This window comes from Polypterus senegalus, chromosome 4, assembly GCF_016835505.1.
Source record: "Polypterus senegalus isolate Bchr_013 chromosome 4, ASM1683550v1, whole genome shotgun sequence".
Taxonomy (NCBI): Eukaryota; Metazoa; Chordata; class Cladistia; order Polypteriformes; family Polypteridae; genus Polypterus; species Polypterus senegalus.
Genome location: NC_053157.1, coordinates 51,647,149 through 51,674,197, shown reverse-complemented (window position 1 = coordinate 51,674,197; position 27,049 = coordinate 51,647,149). Strand labels below are relative to the sequence as shown.

The 27,049-nt window shown below is 36.6% G+C and overlaps 1 protein-coding gene across 2 annotated transcripts in view; it reads right to left on the bottom strand.

The window, feature by feature from the left end:
• Nucleotides 1-1,447: 1,447 nt before the first annotated feature.
• Nucleotides 1,448-27,049, bottom strand: part of c4h18orf25 (chromosome 4 C18orf25 homolog) — an 87,723-nt gene continuing 62,121 nt past the window's right edge. For both annotated transcript variants that reach the window (XM_039750615.1, XM_039750619.1), the window contains 2 exons: nt 15,194-15,320; nt 1,448-4,059 (listed from right to left, as the gene is read on the bottom strand). In XM_039750615.1, the coding sequence (XP_039606549.1) occupies nt 3,870-4,059; nt 15,194-15,320 (317 nt within the window). In that variant the 3' untranslated portion in view covers nt 1,448-3,869. The remainder of the gene's footprint in view (nt 4,060-15,193; nt 15,321-27,049) is intronic.

The following is a 27,049-nucleotide window of genomic DNA, read 5'->3' as shown; positions in this document are numbered from 1 at the left end:
AAGTACCTAGAGCTTGCAGTATACTGACGTACAAACACATCCCAGAAATGTAAGTTCAGCTACAATCTTAGTTCTCTTCATTTATTCACCCCCGACTTGCTTTAAGGTAAATGTCTGTAACTGTATATTGTTGGACAAAATCGTGTAGAGTGATCAGGCCTTAAAGCTAATAATCTTCTCTCTCACCATTTGATAGGTAAACATCTTCATTTTGTTTATTGTGAATTCAAGTAGATGTGTAGTCTCAGGTCACCACAAACACAGTATTACTGTGAAAGACTGGGTAACACTACATTTAACAAAAAATTATACTTAAAAATCAATTTACATTTTATGACTTATCAACAGGCGGCACGGTGGCGCAGTGGGTAGCGCTGCTGCCTCGCAATTAGGAGACCAAGGTTTGCTTCCCGGGTCCTCCCTGCGTGGAGTTTGCATGTTCTCCCTGTGTCTGCGTGGGTTTCCTCCGGGTGCTCCGGTTTCCTCCCACAGTCCAAAGATATGCAGGTTAGGTGCATTGGTGATCCTAAATTATCCCTAGTGTGTGCTTGGTGCGTGTGTGTGTGCGCCCTGTAGTGGGTTGGCACCCTGCCGGGGGTTTGTTTCCTGCCTTGCGCCCTGTGTTGGCTGCGATTGGCTCCAGCAGACCCCCATGATCCTGTGGTTAGGATATAGTGGGTTGGGTAATGGATGGATGGATGATTTATCATAGAAATTTTTCAAGAGCATGTCTTTTAGTCAAAATGTCTCAGTGTCCTCCTGTATGGGAGGTATTTTCTGCAAAAAAGAAAATAAATTATAAAATGAAAATGTAATCTCTCTTTTGCAATTTCATTTTCAAAGTTTACATGCAAGAATGCTGCAAAAATTATTAAAATGAAATAACCCCATTTGCAATTTCATTTTCTGCCTGAACAGCAATGAAGCTGCAAAAATGAAAAGTAAGGCGCATTTCCGTTTTGCATTTTCAAGACCTTAACATGCAAATGACGCAGGTCAATGAGCAGGGCTTTGGACCTCAAATTCCCTCAATTCTTTGTGCATGCAATACAATGAAATTCTCACCTGCATGTCTGACTAACATAATTCGCCTCTCTATACCACTAAAATAAAGAACGTTTTAAATATTAGAGATCTAACTTCAAGGAAAGCACAAATCAGCGTAACATATACGTATGCAGACCCAACAAAAAGGTAAAAACCTGAAGAATGCTGCGTTTTGTTTGGGTTGGAAAATCTCCAAAATGGTTTGAATACTTGCAATTTTCATTAACAAATCACAATTAAGAGCAAATGAGATTAAGGGAAACTTCAGTTTAAAGCATTTTAAATTGTATTTATATAATCTTAAGAACAAATGCTGGAATGATTGTGAAGAGAAAACATGTACAGAATTCACAGAAAATTCAGTCAACACCACAAGTACAACAAACAGAAAAGCAAAGGCTTTATATAATACACTATTTATTTTTCTTCTTAAACTACATACTCAAAGTTCCAATTAAAGTAGGGATTTCTCACACTGAAAGGAAAAACATAACACTGCATTAAATACTGAATGTTGAAAAAATAATGGTTCAAATGGTTTAATTATAGGTGTGATTAATTTTAAATATTTAGTATGTGTACTCTGAAAGCAAATTCAGACACCCCTTGAATCATGTACAAGCACACAAATAATAGCGATAAAAAAAAAAAACTTTCAATACATACTATTCAAAATCCATTAAATATTAACAAGGGTGGGTGCTTTAAGAAAATACTGCCCCTCTCTTTACTGGTAGACTAATCTAAATGTTAGATATATCCCACATGAGTTCTGATAGCACATGACATGTCCCCTCTTTAGTAGATTAAAGAGAAATCTGACCTTGCTAAAATTTTAATACACTGACTAGAAAAACAGTGTACAGCTGAATGCAAATTAAAGACAACTATTAATATTTTAAATTAGCTTTACACGATACATGCACTCATTGGCCATGCTCTTTTAAAGTTGATGCATAACTCTCAGTTATTAATAACACTAGGAAAAAGGGGAATTCCATATAATTAGTAACTATCCAATTAATATAGTAAGTGTTTGGCCTATGAATTAAAGACAGTTTGCAAATAAACTGTCCTTCAAAGAAAACTATATTTTGAAAAAAAGAAAAAGAAAAAAAAAACACACACACACACACACTTAAGGATTGTATTTCAGCAAGTTAAACATAAAAAAGTGGATTATACTACAGCTGGGTATAAAAAAATGTGTAAACTCTAGTGATGCAATAATATCTTCCTAATAATAATAATAATGAGGGAATTAAAAAAGTTACACATTGGGAACGAGCAAACAGAGCTTTTTTGGTCAGTTTGGATGATGAGTGTGTGTGTGTGTGCGTGCATTTCTTCAAAACACACATATACAGATATATACATTTGATATTTTATATATCCCTCATTTGCAAACATACATATATACATACATCAATATATATGAAAAATAAAATTTGTTTTCTCTTTAATGGAAACAAGGTATGCTATACACTCCTGTAGTATGTACCCATTTCATTTATCAGCCAACACAATATTTACCTAATCATTCCTTATTTATGTGATACAGTTTAAGTGCTCACCTATAATAAAACCATTGTTAAACAGAAAGAATCCAGTATGACCATAAATTAAAATGACAGTTAACAAATAGAGAATGCCTGGTCATGTGGCTGTGTTATTTAACTTTTATACAAGGAAGAATAAAAGATACAGCATTACTTCTCAAAAAATATCAGAAGGACAATCCATCTTAACCAAGGCTGAATTTTTAAAGACAACATATCATAGGGTTTCCGCTGTGACCAGCCAATATGCATAGTTTTGGGAAGATGAACACTAAAAAATACAAAATGAAATATAATACAAGCTTCTCTGTATTTTAAAGTTACCACACAAAATTAATTGTGAAACAATTATTTCATTATTTGTTTTGCCAACAAAAACTGTAATTTACTGGTCTAATTGTACACATTATTCAAATAAGCTACTTCTCAAAAGGTGACTTGGGAGGACTGGAGAATAAGAGAAAAAAAAAACAAAAGCACACCTGATAAGTGTTGGTTTCTGCTAAAGTATTTTTAATTTCTGAACAGACAAATCTTTTAGATAAAGAAAGAAGCAGGCTGTCTTTTATCAAATGTTACAATCACTGGCACACATGAGACATTCTTTTTGCATAAAGCATGAATATCTGGTCATATAATCAAATCAGCAGTTACTGGATGTGGCTCTGCTAGAAGATGTAGAGGTCAAGTCAAAACCCACTTATATAAATCCCCCTACAAAATCTCTTTTGTCGAGATGTACTACTTTTAGATATACTCTACGTTGCCAGATATTCCAAAGGCAGACACTTAGGAAATTTCCTTCTCCACAAAAAAAATTGAAATTTCATTTTTATTTTTATATCTAACTTTTAAAGCTATGCAAAAGTAATGGGGATTTGGTATTAGCCTCAATAGAATCCAAAAGGACCATTATTTCTTTATCAAATCATGTAAATCTGAAACACATGGTTTTATAAACTGAATGTGCACACTTCTAGAACAAGTTGATAGAGTAAAATACAAAATCCAAACAAATTTCATGTCTGAGAATGAATGTTGTCTTTAAAAGAAACAGTATTTCTGATCAACCATCACAAGAAAAGTCTCCTACTTAGAAACATACCTCTATGTCAGTGAGGTAAAAATAAATATATTGCTCTAACTGCATTAATAATAAACTGATTATTAGTAAATAGGAAGAGTTCACATTAGACATGTTCGTTAAACATCAGGTAGGACTTCTTGAAGGTGAAACAGGGCAGGGAATCAGTGCACCAGATCTTACAGTAAATATTTGCGCCTAGCGTCCTCATCCAGAGTGAGATCAACTACTTCTGGAGGTGAAGCCCAGTTGGACTGGGTAGAAACTGCTGTCCAGAGATGAGATTGCCTTGTGCTGTTGTACTGTGAAACAGGAGTGTGCTTCCATGAGGAAATACTTTGTATTACACCCCCTCTTGGATGAATGCACCTGAAGATAAAAAAGAAATTAACAAGAACAGTAGGCTAAAGGAAAAGCAGCCAATTTACAAAATACCCATTTAGATAGGTTTACCTAAGGGTAAATTCTAAAGCAATAATGCATAAGAAGCAGAATTTCAATCATTTGTGCATTTATTTTCTAAGCTTTACTTCCATCAAAGGGAACAAGAGGCCAAACTCTATCCTGGCAGCAATACCTACACGGCAGAAGGGCTTGTTCAGTCAAGCATACATTCAAACTCCTATAACAAAATGGACACATCTACACTACACTTTAAGAATGGCACAATATTACGGCTTTGTTAATCATTCCCCATCTTTATTAATCTGCTCATTCTCAGTTGTCTTCCATAAATGTAGATTCAGTGGAATATAACATTTCAAAATATGTTTCTCAGCATTCTAAATCTGAGAAAAAAAAGAAGTATCTTCCCCCATATCCCTTGCCCACTCTCCAAATCACAATCGTTTTTGAGAAGAAACAATTACAACATTGCAACAGTAATGTAGTTTGACAAAAGACCTTTAATCAATAACACATCGATCTCTAGAAAACCAAGGTAAAATGGATGCACTCATTTTGCATGCACTGGTGCCTTTTTTTAAGACTGGCATGGAAGCCACAGTGAGGTTATGGTCAGACAACAATCAAACAAAGCAAAGAGAAGGCATAATGTATTGAAATTGAGAAACTGGAGTGTGTAGTATGGACACACAGAACTTTGACTCAGGACACAATATGCAGAGTATAGTAAATGTTTATAATATATAGGGGACCATAAATGATTATTTTGTAAATGATTAGTGTATCAACTATGTTATTAATTACTTGATTAATCCAATAACTAATTTTGACTAAATAATTCAAGAGGGGAAATATAACTGTGTGCTGTATTTAATCTATACAAATAAAAGGCAAAGCCCTCACTGACTCACTCATCACTAATTCTCCAACTTCCCATGTAGGTAGAAGGCTGAAATTTGGCAGGCTTATTCCTTACAGCTTACTTACCAAAGTTAAGCAGGTTTCTTTTCGAAATTCTACACTTAATGATCATAACGGTCGACAACGTCCGCCATGTTGAACTTTCTTATTTATGGCCCCATCTTCACAAAATTTGGTAGGCGGCTTCCCTGCGCTAACTGAAACCGTTGTACATACTTATTTCGATGGTATGACGCCACTGTCGGCCGCCATATTGAACTTTCCAACATCACTGATTTTCCAACTTGCCCATGTAGGTAGAAAGGTTGAAATTTGGCAGGCTCATTCCTTACAGCTTACTTACAAAAGTTAAGCAGGTTTCATTTCGAAATTCTACACGTAACGGTCATAACGGTCAACAACGTCTGCCATGTTGAACTTTCTTATTCATGGCCCCATCTTCAAGAAATTTGCTAGGTGGCTTCCCTGCGCTAACCGAAACCAATGTACGTACTGTCAGCCGCCATATTAAACTTTCCAACGTCACTAATTCTCCCAACTTCTCGTGTAGGTAGAAGGCTGAAATTTGGTACTTATTTCGGTGGTACGATGCCACTGTCGGCCACCATATTGAACTTCTCAATGGTCTTTGTTACTTATGGGCCCATCTTCAAGAAATTTGGTACGCGGGTTCCCAATGCTAACTGAATCCTACTTACGTACATATATACGTCCATAGCCTGCAGCTCGGTCACTGTGTGAGGCGGTTGGGTCCCCATCCCAACGCCTCACGCTTGTTGGCTGCCTGCCTATATAAGGCCGTCCCCGCCGCTCCAGTCTCTACATTCCCTTCCTTGCTTCGCCATGGGATTCACGTCTCCCTGCTGATAACTACAACCTTTCTATTTAATCCACGGCTTCTCCGCCGTTTTATTGTTCATTTATTACGATTATAGTTATTGTGTAGGTATTTTAGACTTACTTTACATTGTTCAGGAACCCATTTCCTTTATCATTCCAACCGTACCCCCATTAACATGTCTATCGAGGAGATCACCATCGATCAAAGAACTGTCACTTACCGAGTGGTTTCCATGCCCGGAGAAGGCACCTACCTTTTCCATTCTCTTTGTTAAATACCGAACGGCCATATGAGGTTCACTCTTGATATCCGGAGGAACATTGTGTCTTATGTATTGAATGACTGGGACAAGTTCAAGGTGTGGACTGATGACGGTACAGGAGATAATTATACTACACAGGAGCACTAGAAGAGTGAAATGCTTAAGCCCTTCACCTATGCATTTGCATGTGAGTTGATGGCTGCTGCTGAATTGTTCGGTTGTCGCTTTCAAGTGTACCGAAATGGCCAAATATTTTACACCTTTTGACAACCGCCAATGCCTCTTAGACATCTTAGATTGACAGGTGATGATTTCAGTAGTGGAGACTTTGATGTTTATGAATGTTTAAACTCTCAAAAGCTGGATGTGAAGTTATCGATGAAACCGGTTGTATACTTACAACGCTTGACAGATGCCGAATGTCTCTTCAACACAAGTCTGACAAATACTGTCGTAATTGAAACAAACCATGAAACAAAAAACGATTATGACAGCAGCAATCCAAGCTGTGAGATTTGAAACAAGATTACTGTTCACATGGATAACTGTACGTTGCTTGCTCAAGAGTAAGTTCAGCGCACAGCTTGGTCGTATTACAACCGGAGGGCCGAACTCACAATGTGGTATACAAAGAGATTCTTAACAAATTATTATTGGTATATTTTTCCTCAGTTTAAAAACGTTTAATTTTCTTCTTAATAAAAATTTGAAGGCAGTACTTCGCCGCTGCGAAGCACGGGTATTTTGCTAGTTTTACATATAATTTAAGAAAAACATGTATATATAGAATTTGAATACATCAGGATATGAAAAAACAAATTTTGTACTTTAATTTATACCACAATACTCCAATTTTGTGCACCTTGGAACATTGTGATATTTTACAGTTATACTCCATACTTTCCAAACTTCAATTATTTGCCTTAACCTGCAACTGGAACATGAAATTAAATTGTCAAATGGATAGCAGCGTCAAATCTGTATGATTTCCCAAGTCATTAAAGAAAGAGATGCTTCCTTCATCTAGGATACATTTATTGATAGATCCCTTACACATATGTATATATATTTAATTCCACATATCTGGTATCTGGTAACTTTCATCTAAAACAAACCACTCTAATTTAAACTTTCATGCACAATGACAATTAAGTGGTATTAAAACATTTTGATTTAGCCAGACAATTGGTTCTGATAATGTTAAATTATATCATATCACAGCAGCTGGATCTCATGAATGGAATCATGAAGTACTTCAAAAATACTCATCTCTACTCTTGAGTAATTAATGGCAGTATATGTCAAAGAAATGACCACTTGCTCGCTGGTTACTTCACACTCCGCAAAAACCCAACATGCTAGGCTGTTTAAGTTTCAGTCTCTTTAACCATCTTCATCTGCTGTAAATCAATACCTCAGTGAGATCCATTAATATTATATGTATTTCTGAGTTAACTGGCAGACCACCTCAATTCTATTTTACTCACCATACAACAGCTATGTTTATTTGGCTGTCACGCCACATATGCTGACATGGTATTAGCATAAACAAAGTGCAGTATGGAGGAGGAAAACAAATTGGTTCAAAATAAATTTTATTTTTGATTATATGGAAAAAGATTGTATTTGCAAAATCGAACTTGAGCCAATCCTCTTTAATTTGCAGGCCTTGGAAAAATACTGCTCACCTAGTCACAAAACTGGTGGCAACACAACTAACCTTTTCAACCACCTTAAATAACAGAACCCAAAACAACCTGCAGAGAATTTTATTATACATGTGTCAAATTTAAGTGTGACAACCACAGCCACCTCTTCATCTACACAGTATGAGGCAACACCACCACCTAAACAAAGGCATTCACCAAAGTATTTTGGTGAGAATTATACCGTACAATTCCTCATATAAATGCAACTAATACATGTCATGAATCTTTCCTTAGCCAAACAGAAGGTCTTTAACAAAACAGTTGAACACCAAGGCTTTAAAAGACTGATTGCAACCGTTTGTCCGCATGAGGATATATTGAGCCACAGACATGTTCAAATACTGTACTGCTCTTCAAAATCTCTATGCTACTGTCGCTGTTTAGCGTCATTATTGTCATGTTATGTATTTTTTTGACATCCGTTTTCAAGAAGTTTTCAAGAAAGGAGATGTTTTAAACCACCTACTAAATATGTTAAAGCATGTAGAATCATATTGTACATTTCAAACTTATTTAATTGTTTGTTCTAGTGTTAATGCTTAAATTATGTAGTATTTGTACATGCTACTGCTAAGGTACAGCTTAGAACATGCCATATTATAAATAGGCATTATTTTTGAGAATGTAAAAATACTTCTGTTCTTAAGTCTAATACAGTATCTAACATATTAACTTCTGCACATTGTTTTGCACAAATGCATTTCAGTTAATTACATTTTCAATGTCAGTGAATTTGGGTGAATTGTTTATATTCTTTGTTGCTTGGAGTGTTAATTTGGTTTTACATGCTTTACCTTTAAAAATGCAAGCATGTCAATTTAAAACAAACAAGCAGATGTAATTCAGGAAAAAAACTCCACCCTTTATTCCATTAACATACTGTGGAAACACCAGAAATGAGAAGTTCATACTCAAAAACCTATAAATGGCACATAGTTCAAGAAGCCCTGCAAGACAACACTGTTTGGGCACTTAATCATGGAAAACATACTGACTGCAGTTGCTGATGCTAAAAGTGGTATTAACAAGGTGTCTAAGGGGAAAACTGAATATAAAAAAAAAAAACAATTTACATGTAACCAAAGATAAATCCTGAAAATTGACACCACAAAATCATACACTAACATGGAAATAAATTCCAAAGTACTAAACAAACATCACTACAGGTCAAATTATGTTACTGCCGATAAAGACAGTTTCAGAATAAATATTTTTTGTTAGACTGAACAAACATACATCATCATGTTTAACAAAACGTAAATTTCAGTATAAAAAACGTTTTTCCGGTCTCAGGCAGTCTCGGCAACAGAATAAGTGCAACATCATACACATAGCTGAATTCTGAGTCAGTGTTCAGTTTGCTTGGGTAATTGTGTCATGTGCGTTGGTGCACGGAAGTAAAATACTGTTAAAGAGTTTCATAGAACATGTCAAAGTTTTCTTTGTGATGAACAAAAGGAGTAGGAAAGGGCATTAGTTCACACTGAAAAATATTAAAGCATTTGGAATAGCACCTTGAATGCTGTCAACAATTTTGAAGGTTCAAAAAAAAAAAAAAAAAATGTTAAAGAGCTGGTGTTTGGACCTCATAGAAAAAAGTCAGAAGTGCATTACATGATGACAAAGCTACATTTTCAAAGCTGCAAGATTTGAGAGCATGGAATATTCCAAGTAATGGACAAAAAATACAGATAAAAGTTTTAGGATTTGTAAAACTGCTGAAAACTTATCTTTTCAAGTGAGTACTGGATGGCTTAACACGTTTAAAGAACACTATGGAATAACTTCAATGGTAATTTGTTGAGAAGAAAACAGTATGGCAAATGGCATACAGGTGAAAATGAAAATAGTGGCGTAATACAATAGTAGCAACATTTTCAATGAAAACAAGACAGGGTTACTTTATCAATTACTACCGCATCCTAACTATTAAAGGAGATCCATACAAACAAGGGAACAAATCAAAACTCCCTCCTCGATCGCAGGGGTTGCGTTCCAGAACCCGTGATAGGTGAAAATCCGCGATGTAGAGACCATATGTTTGTATGGTTATTTTTATATATTTTAAGTCCTTGGAAACTCTCCCACACTGTTTAGAAATATTCTCTGCACAGTTATACAGTAAACCCTCGTTTATAACGGTTGATCCGCTCCAGACAGATAAAAAGGATTTCCAAGAAGAAGGATTCTTTATTTATAAATCTAATATTTTTGCAGTTAGAGAATTGAAAACCTGTTTACGACCTTCTAAATACGTTTTTTAACATCATTAGAGACCTCTAGACATGAAATAACACCCTTTAGTCAAAAGTTTAAACTGTGCTCTATGACAAAGATAGAGATGACAGTTCTTTCTCACAATTAAAAGAATGCAAACATATCTTCCACTTCAAGGTTCGCCGTCAGGAGCAGAGAATGTCACAGAGAGATAGAGTGTGACAGAAAAACAAACAATCAAAAAATCAATACGTGCTGTTGAGCTTTTAAGTATGCAAGCACCGCGATAAAGCGGTGCAATGAAGGGATCAACGTGAAGGTAGCCTTTCAGCATTTTTTTACAGGCGCGTCCGTATCTTCTAAGCAAATAGCCACGGTGCAAACAGCCCCTCCGCTCACACCCCCTCCTTCAGGAGCAGATAATGGGGCCAATCATACGCCTCCCTGATGGTATTGCATGATGGATAAGTATCTGCCTGTATTTCTCAGAGAGAGTGACAGACAGAGAAAAGCAAACAATGAAAAATCAATACGGACTGTAAGCGCTGTTAAACAGCACGCAGGAAGCATATAGTATATCATTGAGGAGTTTTAGTTAATATGTAATACGTGCTCTGATTGGGTAGCTTCTCAGCCATCCGCCAATAGCGTCCCTTGTATGAAATCAATTGGGCAAACAAACTGAGGAAGCATGTACCATAAATTAAAAGACCCATTGTCCTCAGAAATCCGCAATATAGCGAGGAATTACTGTACATCCTGTTTTGCTACAATGCATCTGATAAAGAAAAGCTGAAACCACTGATTATGGGAAGATATTCAAATCCACCTCCACTTCCCTGTGATTATCGAGCAAACCAAGCAGCTTGGATAACACAAGGAATATTTAATTAATGGCTGCACAAAGACGACAAATTCTTATTTTGATTGCTAATTGGAACATAATTTAACGTGTGAATTAGAACATGTTATAGTTGAATTTTTACTACCAAACTATACAGCAGTCCTGCTACCTTTGGATCTCGGTATTATTTGTGCTGTAAAAATGCATTACAGGAGACAACTCATTAAAAAAAAATATTGTCTTCAGAAAATGGGGTCATCAACAAAAAAAATTGATGTCAAAGAAGGTTGCAATATAATTTGTGCAGTTTAGTGGTCAGTAAAATCATCAACAACTGTTAAATGTTGAAAGAATGCCATGATTATTGAAATCCATGATGAAATCAAGATTGCTGAAACAGATCAGGGTGAAGAAGAGGAAAATGAAGTGAGAGAATACAGAGCTCCATAGTTGCAGATGGTGCAAATTATGAGGAGTACATTAACACAGATAATTTAATGATAGCAACTGAGCTAAATGATAAAGCCATTATTGAAAATTTACAGTCAAATGCATTGAATGTCTTAACTCTGGAAAGTGAGGAAAAAGATGATGAAAATAATATGCAACCTGTTATGAAGGGTTCCTTTGCTGAAGCAAAGGATAGACTAAAAAAAATTTGGGATTTTTTAACATCCAGCACTGATGTTCTGGAAAGTGCTTTAAAAAATATACATATGAGGTAGAGAATGCAACTATGAATACTGCTAAAGAAAATTCTTTGCAGTCAAAAATTACGAGATTCGAATTTTGGTAAGAAAAATACAAAAAAGGAGTCTTAAATAGTCCAAAAACTGTGTTATCTTCAACAATATCTCTAGTCACATAATATCGATCATTTAATTTGTAACCCACTTAATTCAATTACAGGGTCTAAGGTGACCAAAGTTTATCTCAGCAGCAACATTCAAGTCAGGAACCAATAATGTAAACCACACCAGGCAAATTTAAATCCACCAATAAACCCAGCACATTTTTGTTATGTGGAAGACAGACCTATGCTGAAGAAGTTAGAAAATGTAGGCAAAGTTTAAAATTCAGGTGCGCTGAGGACTGTGCAGGCAATAGACCGAGTTCAGTAGGTTTCAATCCATCTCAGAGTTGCGGGAGCCGAAGACTCTCTCACTAGGATTGGGCAAAAGGCAAAAAACAGCTCTCGACAGGTCTCTAATCCAACGCAGGGACCACTCTCTCGCACATACACAAGTATAACCTACTAGCCAACCTGCGGCGTACCATACACGGCATAATCAGGCTGCTTTTCTAAAGATTTTAAGCACAGGGAGAAAATTAACATTTGAAAAATCGGTAATGTAATAATTCAGCAAGAAAAGCAACATTGTAACAATGCATGGAACGAACCAACACACAATCGTCCGTAACTGAAAACTGGTGGACCGCCATCGCGCCTTCTCCTGCCAGACAGAGGGATGGGGGTGTAAGGCGCTTAGTCGCTGAGGGTGGAACGGGAGGAGAGGAGAAGGACATCCATTCAGCTCCGTCCGTAATACTAGTCTGCTGATTTCTTGTTCAGTATGCACTACCCGCTCATGTGCCCACCTCCAACTCATCACTTGAGTCGTTGTCATCTTTACACAGTCCAGATGCACCTGTGACTCACGTAGATGTTTCATTGCTCTGTGCGGTTTTGGCTGCTTTTCTATAAATAATCCACCAAGACACCCGACCACGGTAGTAGCGAGGTGGGAGAGGGGTGTGTACAAAGGGTAGGGAAGTAACCAGTGGGAGCGTATGAGTCGCACTTAGTGGGAATTCCACAGTTTGCAGCCCGAATGGGGTTCAATGGCTTACCCACGCCTCTCTGCGCCGGGTAGACACATGCTCAATCTCATGTATAATTATTTATTGAATGCTAAACACTAGACATGGTTATCTAAAACGGGTTGGTGTGAGAATACAACAGTAAGTGAATGAAAAGATGGAACTCTGGAGAGAGCAAAATACAACACAATAGTGAACCCGTGGCATAACAAACGCTGCATAATTATTTATTGATGGTTGACCACTTCTGGAAAGACACAGTTGTCTAAAAAGGGAGGGTTTGAGGATACAACAGAAAGTGAATGAAAAGATGGAACTCTGGAGAAGAGCAACATATAATTGTCCATGAGTGAAGAAGACGGATGTTTGTCGTGGGTGCGAATTGCTGTATGTAGCGTGTAAAACAGTTTGCTATGGTACACGAGGTTGTGCGTCGTAACCGAAAACTCGTTTTTTAAAGACTGCTTATTTCATTGTGTTTTAACCTCAGTTGTAAAGGATTGTTTTAAGGATCCCATGGGATACCCCTCGCAAACCGTTTTACACGCTGCATATGGCGACTCACCTCCACGAGAAACATGCCTCTATGAACAGTCAAGGTGGCTCGGAGGTACATGAGGGCTCTACGACAGACGAATATAAATGACGCCGTTCTTTCTGTGTCATCGCGTCCGAATTGGTGGGCGTGGCTCTGCGAGTTGTCATCGTATCCAATGTCCCTTCCGGCGTGTTTTCCATGGGTATCTTGCCTTAGTGAATTATATATATTAACAAAAAGTGATATTTTGCAAATGGCAATTAACATAGCCTAAAAAATAAAAAAAAAATCTTTTTAAATTAACTACATCTTGGATTGAGTATGTTCCACCATTTTCATAAAATAGGACCTGCACAGCTATTCAGTTATGATAAATGTTAGGGAATAAAATAATAGGCAAACTTTACTAGTGCAATTGACCATTATGGATATCAAGTGAATTTGTTAAATGTCTGCTTTAACTGATCATAAGAGAAGGATCAGGGCACTGGGAAAGAAAAAAAAAACCCTTTCATAAATAAACACATATGATCCTTCACAGTGGTTAATGTGGAAACAAATAAATGGCGGTACTATATTTCTGTCTACTTCTTGGACAGCCTATTAATGCTGTTCTAATGTAACACAAGTTCCTAATCAAGCTTTCCTTGTTTGAGTTTTGAATGCACTATGTATATTAAATCCAGTGAGAGAAGTAAGTGATGGTACAGAAGGGTTCCCCTTTTAGTTTTGCACATGCAGTTCTAAATATACATGAAGATGTTTGTTTCAGTGGAGCAATGTATTATTAAATGGGCTGGCTGTTAGAATGGGAACATTTTGAGTTTCTCCAGTTATTGATCAGGATGCATAGCCTGAAATTGGGACTTCCCTTGTCACCGGGACATCTAGTCACTCCAGTAAATTACACTGACAGTGAAATAATGAATAATTATAATCTGCAAATAATGGAGGCATGAGATTGGTTTACCTTAAGGTAAACCAAAGTAAATTTTCATTTGTTCTGTGCACAACAGCTTACATGCCACATACACATCTAGATCTTTTGTTTTCCCTGCTTGCATTTTTTACTGTTAGTTAGAAAGATCATTTCATTTACATGTTAAGACATGAAGCATCACAATTTTTGAAATGCTGATGCACTTGTTCCCAAGCTACTGGGAAGAGTTAATAAAGGAGAATCAACTTAATAATGGAGAGGTTTCTGCTTGTTGAGCTGGACCTGCTGACAGAGTATTCCGATCCCGGCACAAGCAAACAGCTAGTGACAGCAACTTCCTAACCACACTCATAGTCTGCTAGTTTTTAAATCAACTTGTTCTGAGGATCTGTTTGCCATCAGCAGCAGCTTTCACAGGTGAAAAATGGAAAATATACAAGACAAACAAACTGGTAACTGCTGTCAAGGTAAAATTTAAACTGTAAAACAATCTGTAATAAAAGAAGGACAGAGACAACTCTGTAAATACAACATTGCTTTTCATTGGGAGATTTAGAAATTTTAAAACTGTGTACAGTACAATTTGCTCAAGATATTTTAATGAAAATTAGATTGTCTTGACAAATTTTCTTGAAGAATCAGTGTGTCACATTTCAAGAAACATCAGTCTACAGGGTACTGCTTTTTGTCATGTGGACAGAGAGATGGACAGACAGACAGGGTGATGTCAAATAGGTGCTTCATGCACTCTATGTGAGCATACCTAAAACTAATACAAGCTCAGATTTCTGGAATTTTGTGTAGCAGTTCTTACTACTACCATTAACAGCAGCTATAAACACTTGTCGTCCCTGTGTTTAAAATGTATGAACTAGCCAAACAGCTAAAAAAGCTGTTTCACAAATAAAGTTTGATTAAAAATTTCTAGTTTTTATTATATACAAAGTATTTCACAAAATGAATAGTAAAACATAGATTTTTAGATGAGCTGAAGGAAAACAATACCTTGCATTTTCCTGTACTTCCACAATTTCCACCTCACTATCTGATGATGCAATGTTTATTTCTTCTTTTATTTTAAGAGGACCACAGATCGATTGGTCACCAGTTGTAAACTCTCCCTCTAAACATCCTAAAAATAAAACAAAAAAAATTGTTAAACTCTGATAAAATAAATAACTAACATGAAACCAATGTAGAACAACTTTAAGGTTCATCCTGTGAAAGGAACTGAAAAATACCTTTAGTAACACCAAATAGCTAATCAAGAGCTTGAGAGAGGCTTAAGTGACTGCCACCCCAGAAAACCTGTTTTATGCCATCATAGCAAAATAGGTACAGTGTATGCCTAAACCCACAATGTTTATAAACAAAGATTTGCGTATGAAGTAATAACAGCACAATCACTTCCATTTTGCATTACATGAATCTATATAAACTACTAGGAGGTTCTGCCCCTGCTTGGTTCGACTCACTAACCCCCATGTGGGTGCTACGTGCTAGCCACTTCACGGCTCACGTATTGGAAAGTGGATGTACAATTTAAACAGATTATTATTTTCATTGGAATTGTTACATATGCAGAACAGACCTCACAATTTACATTACAGTGAATAATTAACCATAGTAAAATCAATAGTAAAATGTAATAAATTTAAAGAAAATTATGTTTCATTTTGCATTAGAGGTATTCGTTGAGTTATGTTTTCATTCTGTTTGGCTTTGAAATTAACACGCAAATACTTTTTAAACTTGCACTTTTACTGTAAAACTTCAGTAAAAACAATACAGGCAGTCCCCGGTTACGTACGTAATAGGGACTGTAGGTTTGTACTTAAGCTGAATTTGTATGTAAGTCGGAACACATACATAAATTTAATAAATGTGATTGTTGACCGACTGTAACCAAGAGCTCTGCCAATGAATGGAGTTTCACCTCTCTCAGACAATTATTTCTACTTTATTTTCAATGGTGATGGTTTTTTTCTTCTTTACTGTATCACCAGCACTTGCATCAGATTTGTGTTTCAGAGACACTGTTGAAGGGTGAAGACAAAATATTAAGATAAGCTCTTCTGCACAGCACTGTACATGCTATCACAGCAGGAAGGCACCAGTCGTCAACACATCTGATGTACTGACAAGAGACAACTTCTTGCTATGTACATAACAGTACAAGCAGGCTTGCTATTGAGAATGAATGGGGGCATCGACAGGCGGTTCATCACCAGCCCACCTCACAGTCACATCATCCACTGCAGTATGCTGCCTGCAGCGTCCGCCCACCAAGAACGAACACAGTGCGGCCAAAGGCAGGTAGTGAATCGTCCCCATTCAATAGGCAGCCATCCGAAGCACACTACAATGCTACCCCCCGCCGCCCCATTCACCCTCAGTGGCCTCCGTTCAGCCACAACTGGGTCACCGCTTGCAGCATTACCAGCCGCCCACCGAGAACGAATGGGGCAGCCTTATGTGGTGGGCGGGCAGTGAAACCGCTTGCCGCCGGGAGCCGCACAAGGGACACTACACTGCACGGGCAGTGAAATGGCACCCCTCCGGCCTGTCCAGCCACCGCTTGCAGCATCCCCAGGCCAAAGATGACGGAGTGGCAGTTACTGAGGCGCATGCATCCCTGCTGCGGTCCCATTCTTAAGTCGTAGGTTGGATGTCCATAACCTGGGGACTACCTGTACTTGGAATTAACTTTTCACCAACATCACTTTGAATTTTGATTCCGTGTTTGGAATATATAACTGAGTGAGTGAATATTGTTTCTCTCTCTAATAAATAAACCGACTTTTTCGAATGTTTGTCCCTGTGATTTGTTAACTGTCATAGAAAAAGCTATTCTAACTTGAAACTGTAAACGTTTTTAATAGGAATGGCATATCAAGATCTCCTTTGGTGTCTGTTTTCCGCGGAAGATGTACATTACCTTTCTTGTCGCCTGTTAAAATTTTACATGTCAGAATTGTTTGACCAATTCTGAATACATCACTCAGACATAAATTACAGAATAACATTACGATACATTCTTCTTTCAACAGTAATTCGGCCGGTGGAAGACCATACGGTCTTAATGGTTGTAGATACTCTACGGGATATTGTAAGTTGATGTTTTCATCTTCTGCACAATCACCACCAACTGTTTCAGCAAAGTCTATTGATACACATTTAACCAATTTTCCGTTTAACCGACTGACTTTGTTTCTCTGTGTTAGGATTGCCCATGTACTGATTTCTTCTGTTGATAAACCTTCGGGATGAAATTCTTCATTAAGATTTGGATGCAAGTCTTCTTTTATTGGGAACAAAATGAGGAAAACATAAAAAATTATTAAGAGCTGAGAGTGCAGGAACTATTGTCTGATAAAAGCTTTCACACAAATGAGAGATGAGAGGACCATGGGTGTGGGCCATTAACCATAAATGGTCTAGAGGAGGGTGGGACTTGATAAAATCTCTTGGCAATAATCTTGTCTCAAGATTTTTTATATATATATATATATATATATATAAAGAGAGAGAAATACAATGCAAAACTGATAAGTGTTTTTGTTGTTGAGTGAGTGAGACAATTTTCTGTTTGGTTAAAAAGCTGAAATTTGGTGAGATGATATATTTAGGGCAGTAGGAATCTGCTAGAAAGGATATTTTGATATATCAATATTTATGGGTATCTCCCTGCAGTTGAAATACCCCAAGATTTCAAAAACACTTCAACTGAATCAATAAAAATTGGTGTAAAATTATAGGAAATTAGCCAGACAAAATAGCGTGTGGAGTTCATGCATTGAAGGCAGCCAACACAACCATGCTAATGACAAAGCTGAGGTAGAAATCATTTTATGACACAATTTACCTTTATTTATTTACTTACTTCCTTAAGCCTAAAGTCACAAGTAGTGTGCAGTGGGCATGCACAAAAATGTGTGTAATGCCACGAAAAGTGCCTGTTGACACTTTAGTATGCAAGCAATGGTAAGAGCAGTTTACTTCTCAAAACGGAGAGATGCAGGATCGAACTCGCGACCTTTTGATTCCCAGTCGGCAGCTGAGTATATTGCGCTACGGAGGCAGTCATAATAAACAAGTGTCAATGTCGCATGTTAAGGCGGCTTTTTGTTTCTGCAGTTATATTTTTGAATAAAAGCGCAATTGTTGCGTTAGATTTGTAACTTCTGTGAAAATATTTCTTTTGATATTTGGACTTCAGGCTTCATACATTATATAGTTTATGCCTACATTTTGTCATCTACTACTAGAATATGAAAAATGTTTTTGTTTTAACAATGTGTTTACACAGATTACTGTAGAAACGGAACAGACATGAAATGCGGGTGTTCCAAACAACAATCTATTATTTCCACTCTAAAACTCTACTTCACTCCCAGAAAATCAATCAAGGCATGAGCTGAGAGAAGTTTGTGCACGTTCAAGTCGGTGGGGGGATGGAATAGCCGGCTACTTGCAGCTTTTCTTTTATCAGCACATTTAGATTAACAAAAGACGCTGGCGGAGAGGTGAGAATGGTTTTAAGAAGCGATTTAAGGTGGGACAGATTTACGAGTTTTTTCGTAGGCTCTGGTAATTCTAGTGTTAACTAATATTTGAATTAATAAATATCAAAATACAATGCAAAGCTTGAACTTTAATGCATGGCAAAGGTAGGAATCCTCACAATGTAACAATAAATGGGGAGCTTATAATCTTCGGGGTTTGGATTTCAGCGTAGGGTTTATAAAGCACAATGTGTCATGAACTGCCTTAGCATATCCATTGTCTCAATTTATTTCCTAACATTTGCTGCTGTCCAGTAACTGAAAACTACTTAAATCCAAATTAAATGTACACATTCACACATTATTACATATGTATCAGTTAATTTCAAGATAATTACAGATATTTACGTTTAAAACAACTTTTTGAAGCTGTTTTTGTAAAAACGTTTTTAAAGTCTCGTTTGTTTTCTCTTCAAAAGGAACAGGAATCACAGGCAAAGATATCCCTCTTTCTATATGGAACAATGCAAAGTGAATTCAGACAATGAACCAGATATAAAGATGCATACACCTACAACCAATAATATGCCTGAGATCAGTCTTTCATGTGAGTTAAAAAATGAAGCAAGCAACTATAAAAACAGGAAATTCTTCACTAATTAGTAGGCTACAAAAGCTATCAAGGAATTAAAAAATGTCATCATGATGGCAGATCTAATGCTCCACTGTTATATTTTCAAATAATGTTAGGTAGTCTGTTTTACTTACACACTGCAAACAATTCATACCTGAACTTAAAGTTGTCAAGGAATCCATTACACATTCTCTGATTCAGCCCAACTTGTCTGCTGCCATTCATAACTGATAACTGGTTACTTTAAAGAAACATTTTGTCATTACAGAAGGCAGCAAGTGTAATAGCATAGTTGCTTTCAATCAAAATATTTGAAGTTAAAAAAAATGCCTGATTTTATTTGAAGTGCATTGTATTGATTTTGAAAGGATTTTGTTTTTGTCGCCAACTGTAGACTTAGTATAACAGCGTACTTGTACAACATCCAAAATACCTAAAATACTGCTCTCTCCTTGAGCTATTCACTACTAACTAATTTATGCCAGTTGCAGGATCTTAAAATTACAAAAATCATTTTATTTTGTATCTGGTTCATGGTCTGTACCTTACAGCATTTTCAATGCACTCCTGTGGGCTTTTGTCACACCTTCATATTAATAATTAAAACAAAAAAAATACCTATCACATGGCATCTGTTTTGTCTTTTCATAAATGCACTTGAGCTCAAGCAAATGACCTGTATGTGTTTGTAAATTTTACATCCTTCAATTTAATGTGCATGTATAGCAGATGGCCTATAAAATAACTTTTTCTAAACTTTTATTACAAATAGAAGGAAGAGGTTTGGGGTGTACTTGTTGTCACTTCAGATTGTGACTTTGCCTACTGAGCACTTAAAACAACTGAAAGACAAGTTATAACCATAAAGCAAACATATCACCTACTTAAAGCCAACCTAAGCCAAAACAATTAAAAGGTTACTATATATTAATGCAGGGTGGGAGTGAAGTGAGCAACTGCCAAGAGGTAAATGAATCCGAAGCTCAAAATGTAAGCAATTTGCAACCTGCAGTTTAGGAATACGAGAACACAGACCCTTCTTCAAATTAATCCCGAGGCACAGTGTTGCAATTTATATTAATAATTTCTTTTTAAATTCTTTTTAACAGTTTCTCTTCTTCATTAATAGCAATCTAAATACTTGTACAGGAACATTATTTGAAGATTCAGCACTTGCATCTCAACTCCTAACTGGAGCTAGTTGCTATGATATTTCAAATGCTTTCTAGGTGACATGGGCTTTTGAAGGGCAAATATTGGTCAATCTGAATTCAGAAGTGGAAGGAACAACATACATAGCTTTTAGGACTTTCCGTGATTTAATAAACTGAGCAAAAACGGATCATTTTCACAAGAAGTGCTATAAACTTGATAAGGCATCTTTCATGGTGCATTAACATGTAAAGGGTCTCATCCCCCATATAACACTTGGTGCAAGCAAAGATTGCTGACCATGCTAGACCCAAATCATTATTTGTTAACTATTTGTAACCAATATTCTGAACATTAATAAATATCCAATTAACTGTAAGAGTTCACCCACAAGGGCTGTTTTTAATGTTTTTTTTTTTTTTAATTTGGCCTTTGGTATGCTTCAAGATCCTTCAAATAATATTTCTGAAATTTCATTGTATTATGATAACATACAAAACCATGCCAACGTGATGACTGCATATGTTGTAAACAGGTAATTAATAGTCAAAAGGCATCAACCTTAACAAACATACACATTACTATGCACCAAAACTGAATTCAAAACAATCCAATAAGAAGACAATATAAAAGAATATTACTAATTCAACAAATTAGGTGTTTTTATATCTATACAAATTCAGATACATGTAATTCTAGACTGTTTTGTTTAAATGAATATCTTAAGTAAGCACTGTTAACCATAATTTGAAAAAAAAAAAAAATTAGGTGAAGGATATGTATTTTGCACATTATGGAGAAGTCAACTACAGCTAATTAGATCTCAGTATAAAAGTGTTTTTTTCTTTTGTCAGCCTACTTTTCATAATAGCTGGAGGCAAATGGCCCAATTCTCTTTATATGAAAAAAGTTTCAAGGCCACTGGAAAGGCATTGCAACTGTGTCACTAAATTTCAATCATTTTAGTCTGTGCAGAGATACAATCTTTTAAGAGATACTATATTTTTGGCAACAACTTTACAACTATTGATTTAACAAACCAGAATAATTAACTGGATTTAAAATATACAGGATTTGTATAAACAAAACCCAGGTTTATCCTAAGAAGAGGATATATTTTGTAATTTCCCTCATCTTTTAAAATTTGCTATGCAAAATTATTAACCATAGCCATTAGTCAAAGATGACATTTAAATAATAAATAAATATTAAACCGAGTCACTAAGTATGTTTTATTCACAATTTTAGCAAAAATGCATGCTCACAAACACTATAAGTCACAAGATAACTTCAGGTACACTAAATGACCGCTTTAGTTACTACAGCAAACCATTCTATCTTGAAAGTTTGCACTTTTCACCAGCCTCTTCATTACATATGCAAAAGTTATCAACTGATATTTCTCTGGCATTGTAAATAAACCCTATCATTTTTATGTTACTAACACATACACATTTACAACTGGACTGGCTCGCTAAACAAAACGCTGTGCTATTATCAAGTGAGAAATAGAATTATTCTTAGTGCAGATCTTTTCAAAATAACCCCTCTAAAAAAAAAAGTAGTTAAAAAAAAAACACACAGAAAATTGACTACTAGCTATAAATGTTTGATATTAGACTGGTAGGAAACTGCCAGTTATCCAATGAAACATTACTCATATAGGTGGATAATGATCAGATAATATTTTAATTTTGCAGTTTTCCAGTACGTTAAGTATTAAAAACTTAATTCTGCAATTCTGCCATTCATTTTCTGACTTTATTGAAATTAAGGTAAAAGTGAAATATTACCACAATATTCAAAAATATATACCTGTTATATCTGATCAGAGAAATCCTTGACTTCACTTATCTTGTTTTAATAGTGTAAATGAATTAAGGATCTTTGAAATATTCAAATTAAGACTGGGGACTAAGTTATTATACTTATAACACACATTAGCATATAATGGAAACTCAATCGTATGCGACACCTTGTGAGAGAAGGCCCTATTTCTAGTGTAGTTACCAAACAAAAATTATACATATATTTGACAAGAGTATATTTTGCATTTAAAACATTGTTTGAATATACATTACAAATGCACACTGTAATGACATACATAGGGAAAAACTCTGGGATGATTTGCACCCGTTTTTAAAATTTATTTTTAATGGAATGTTGACTTTCTCTTTGCTTGCGATGCTTCAATGTTGCTCTCGTGAGATGAACTTTAGTCAAATTTAAGTATCTGCAGAAGCTTGCATATGACAAATGATTTCAACTCACATCTATTAACATCACTCTCAACATGCCCACTGTGGTTACAAAAAATGTAGATGCAATAAATCCACCAGTAAAATGCACTGCTTCCATAATGTGTCAATGATATATTGCAATTAAGAATACTGCAGTACTCCAACACACCACTCATGATACTGATAACTAGTCATTGATAAGTTTAATTTCACTTTACAGTTTGTTTTAAACTGACAACATGTGTTAAAATCGGAGACCACACCTGATTATAGTATAAAAAATTTGATTTTTTTTGTGATTTCTGGTAAATTCATTAAAAAAACAAAACAAATAATACCTAAAATACTGGAGATTTAGGATGAAATAATTAAATGGCAGAATGTATTTCTTCAGCTCAATTATTTATATTTGACTTAAAAATGAGCCTTTTTTCCAGAAAAAATATCAAAGTTTTTTTAATGAGAGTTGACACTTTTAATGACTTTTGTAATCCAAGTATAAACCACAAAATTAAATGCTTGTTAATTATGTACAAGACAAGACTGATGTAAAACAGTTGCAAACTAAAAAACAACAGACTAGAAAGACATTTGGCAGAGGGTAGTAAATCACTATTGTTGACATGCATTTAAAAATACACAGCTTATAATACGTAGATACAGTCACTAAAATACAGGGGAATAAAGTTTAAGGTTTCAGCACTCAGGTGTCCAAGATAGCCATCTAATTTAAGACTATTTTATAATTGCACAATAGCTTTTAAATTCTCAAAAGGTATTGCTCATTATTTATTTTCACACTACTTATACTAAACAGGTCTGTAGTTGCCACAGAAGGAACTGGGCAGATCAAGCCACCCTTATTCTGAGGAATTTCTTCCAACATCTTCTGGAGGAAATTCATAAGTGCTTCAGGCTAGGTAGTCAAGAGATACAGTTCTTCCAGAACATCCCAGGTCTACCACCATGGTCTTGTCTTAATAACCATGCCTAACTACAGATGTGCATAAGCACGGTTTAATTTTTTTTGCCTGATTTGAAATTGAAAACTATTTAGGAAATTTAACACAATGTTTAGCACCTAAACCCCAACCCCCTCAAAAATTACCTTTTGTAACACTGGCTTGGAAGAAACAGGAAGTGAGAGTCAAACAGCAAACAAATTAGAGAAAAAACAACTTTAATGAGACCGAAACACTGGAGTATGTAGTAGGAGCACATTAAGAAGTGTCATAATCTTTTTAGACTCTGGACATGATATGGGGGTACTATAAGCAATGTTTAGCATCTATAACAGCGAAACTCTTAGCACAGGAATGATTAATATTTTTAAGTGTAGTTCTCCTTTATATTAGGTCAGTTACTTCTTGACATCTGCTGTATGGAAGCTGAGGACACGTGCAAGTAAATCAGCTGTGACTTTACACAAATAGGGGTTGCCTAGTTAAATAAGATCAATCTGTCCACCATTCAAATTCCACTTTTTTCTTACCCTTTTCCATATGTTGAATTAAAATAACTAAAAGGAAAAAAAAATTGAAACAGGCAGAATCATCTAAATTATGACCACTTTGCATTTACTGTAGCACAAAATGAGACAGGGGTAGTGGGGCTTTCATTCACAGCAAGACAACAAGAACAAGAAAAGGAGAAAGGCATCCTAATAGCAAACAGGAGAACACAAGCGATTCATCTGAAACCTCACCTCCCATCTTCTAAGTCCCAGCCACCTACACAAGTTTTAAACATGGAATAAATTGCTGAGCCTTTCTGCCATGCTAGCAGATACTCCTGAGGCAAAATGTGAAGGTCCATGTGAACTCCTCACGCGCAGCAGAAAATTCCAAAAATGAGATGAAAATTAAACATGCCAATTTTGAGTTGACATGAAGCTCACATTTTTATGTAAACGTTTATACACTGCTGATTGTTTTCACAAAACTTTTGCCAAATTCCTAGGACCTTACCATCCTTTTGCCCAACTCCATGGTCTTCCCATATTGCTGAGCTCCTGACCTTATTCCACGGTGCAGAGATGTTGGACTAAATTTTACAGAAGACTATTAACACTTTATATACCCAATCAGGCAGGAATGTATCAACACCCAACTTTCGCCACTTTTTTTTTTATACAAACAATACAAAAAGGCACCTTTCTACTTTTTACAATCATATACGAGTATTCTGTATCATATCTCTTTTAATGTGTGATGTGAAACTACCATCTCTACAGTTTAGTAGAGCTACTCTACACTGTTCTGTATAGATAAATGCAAGCGGATGATGGTGATGCATTTTAACGTCTAGTGTAAATGTAATCCAGCTTGAGATTGAAATCTCTGCCATAGAGTGAGCTCAAAAAGATGTTTACTAGGAGACTGTGGAGTGGGACCCTTGAGAATTGGAACACAGCCTCTTTTCTCCAATTTTAAAAATGGGGACCACCACTCCAGTCTGTCAGTCTCAAAGCACTACTCCTACCACACAAGAATGATGAAGGGGTGTCTTACCCAACACACCCAGAGCCTATCCACCCATGTAACCCTCCCACTAAGAATCTTATTGACCTTGCTCACAAAAGTAGTCCTAAACCATCTATAGTTTCTGACACTACCTCCTTTAAAAGGGTGTATATCTTATACATATAGGAACTTTTCCAAGTTCTGACCAGATATGTTGAGGCTTGGAAGAAGAACAGTCATGGTGACAACATCTTGCCTACTCTTACCGAGTCCCTGACTATTCTTCCATAATCCTTGAGACTGTGTGGAATTCAATCTCCACTTCTTCGCGTTGATAGCTTTCTTTATCGCTGGTGTCCGCTAACTGATCCCTAGCTTACTGCCATGACAAGTAATAACACCCTTCTGGCCGCAAATGTTTGCACTTACCTAGATGCAGAAGAAGGAATTCAAAAAGAAATGTGAACTCATCAAAACAGTTATGTGATAATCATTTCCACAAATCCATTACTACCTTTTTTGGCTTTTCTAAGTCCAAGTCCAACAAGTAGTCCATGATTCTTAGCCAGCACACTGCCTAGTGGTGACTTGTGGAGTGATCAGAACTTCTTTAAATGAATGCTCAGAACACACGGTTGTAGGTCAGCCGACAACTATACAGTGGGTACGGAAAGTATTCAGACCCCCTTCAATTTTTCACTCTTTGTTATATTGCAGCCATTTGCTAAAATCATTTAAATTAATTTTTCCCTCATTAATGTACACACAGCACCCCATATTGACAGACAAAAAAAAAGAATTTTTGAAATTGTTGCAGATTAAAAAAGAAAAACTGAAATATCACATGGTCCTAAGTATTCAGACCCTTTGCTCAGTATTTAGTAGAAGCACCCTTTTGAGCTAATACAGCCATGAGTCTTCTTGGGAAATATGCAACAAGTTTTTCACACCTGGATTTGGGGATCCTCTGCCATTCCTCCTTGCAGATCCTCTCCAGTTCTGTCAGGTTGGATGGTAAACGTTGGTGGACAGCCATTTTTAGGTCTCTCCAGCGATGCTCAATTGGGTTTAAGTCAGGGCTCTGGCTGGGCCATTCAAGAACAGTCACAGAGTTGTTGTGAAGCCACTCCATTATTTTAGCTGTGTGCTTAGGGTCATTGTCTTGTTGGAAGGTAAACCTTCAGCCCAGTCTGAGGTCCTTAGCACTCTGGAGAAGGTTTTTGTCCAGGATATCCCTGTACTTGGCCGCATTCATCTTACCCTCGATTGCAACCAGTCGTCCTGTCCCTGCAGCTGAAAAACACCCCACAGCATGATGCTGCCACCGCCATGCTTCACTGTGGGGACTGTATTGGACAAGTGATGAGCAGTGCCTGGTTGTCTCCACACATACTGCTTAGAATTAAGGCCAAAATGTTCTCTCTTGGTCTCAGACCAGAAAATCTTACAGAGAGTCTTAGCAAACTCCATGCAGGCTGTCATGTGTCTTGCACTGAGGAGAGGCTTCCGACAGGCCACTCTGCCATAAAGCCCTGACTGGTGGAGGGCTGCAGTGATGGTTGACTTTCTACAACTTTCTCCCATCTCCTGACTGCATCTCTGGAGCTCAGCCAAAGTGATCTTTGGGTTCTTCTTTACCTCTCACCAAGGCTCTTCTCCCCCGGTAGCTCAGCTTGGCCGGACGGCCAGCTCTAGGAAGGGTTTAAGGATTATGGAGGCCACTGTGCTATTGGGAACCTTAAGTGCAGCAGAAATTTTTTTGTAACCTTGGCCAGATCTGTGCCTTGCCACAATTCTGTCTCTGAGATCTTCAGGCAGTTCCTTTGACCTCACGATTCTCATTTGCTCTGACATGCATTGTGAGCTGT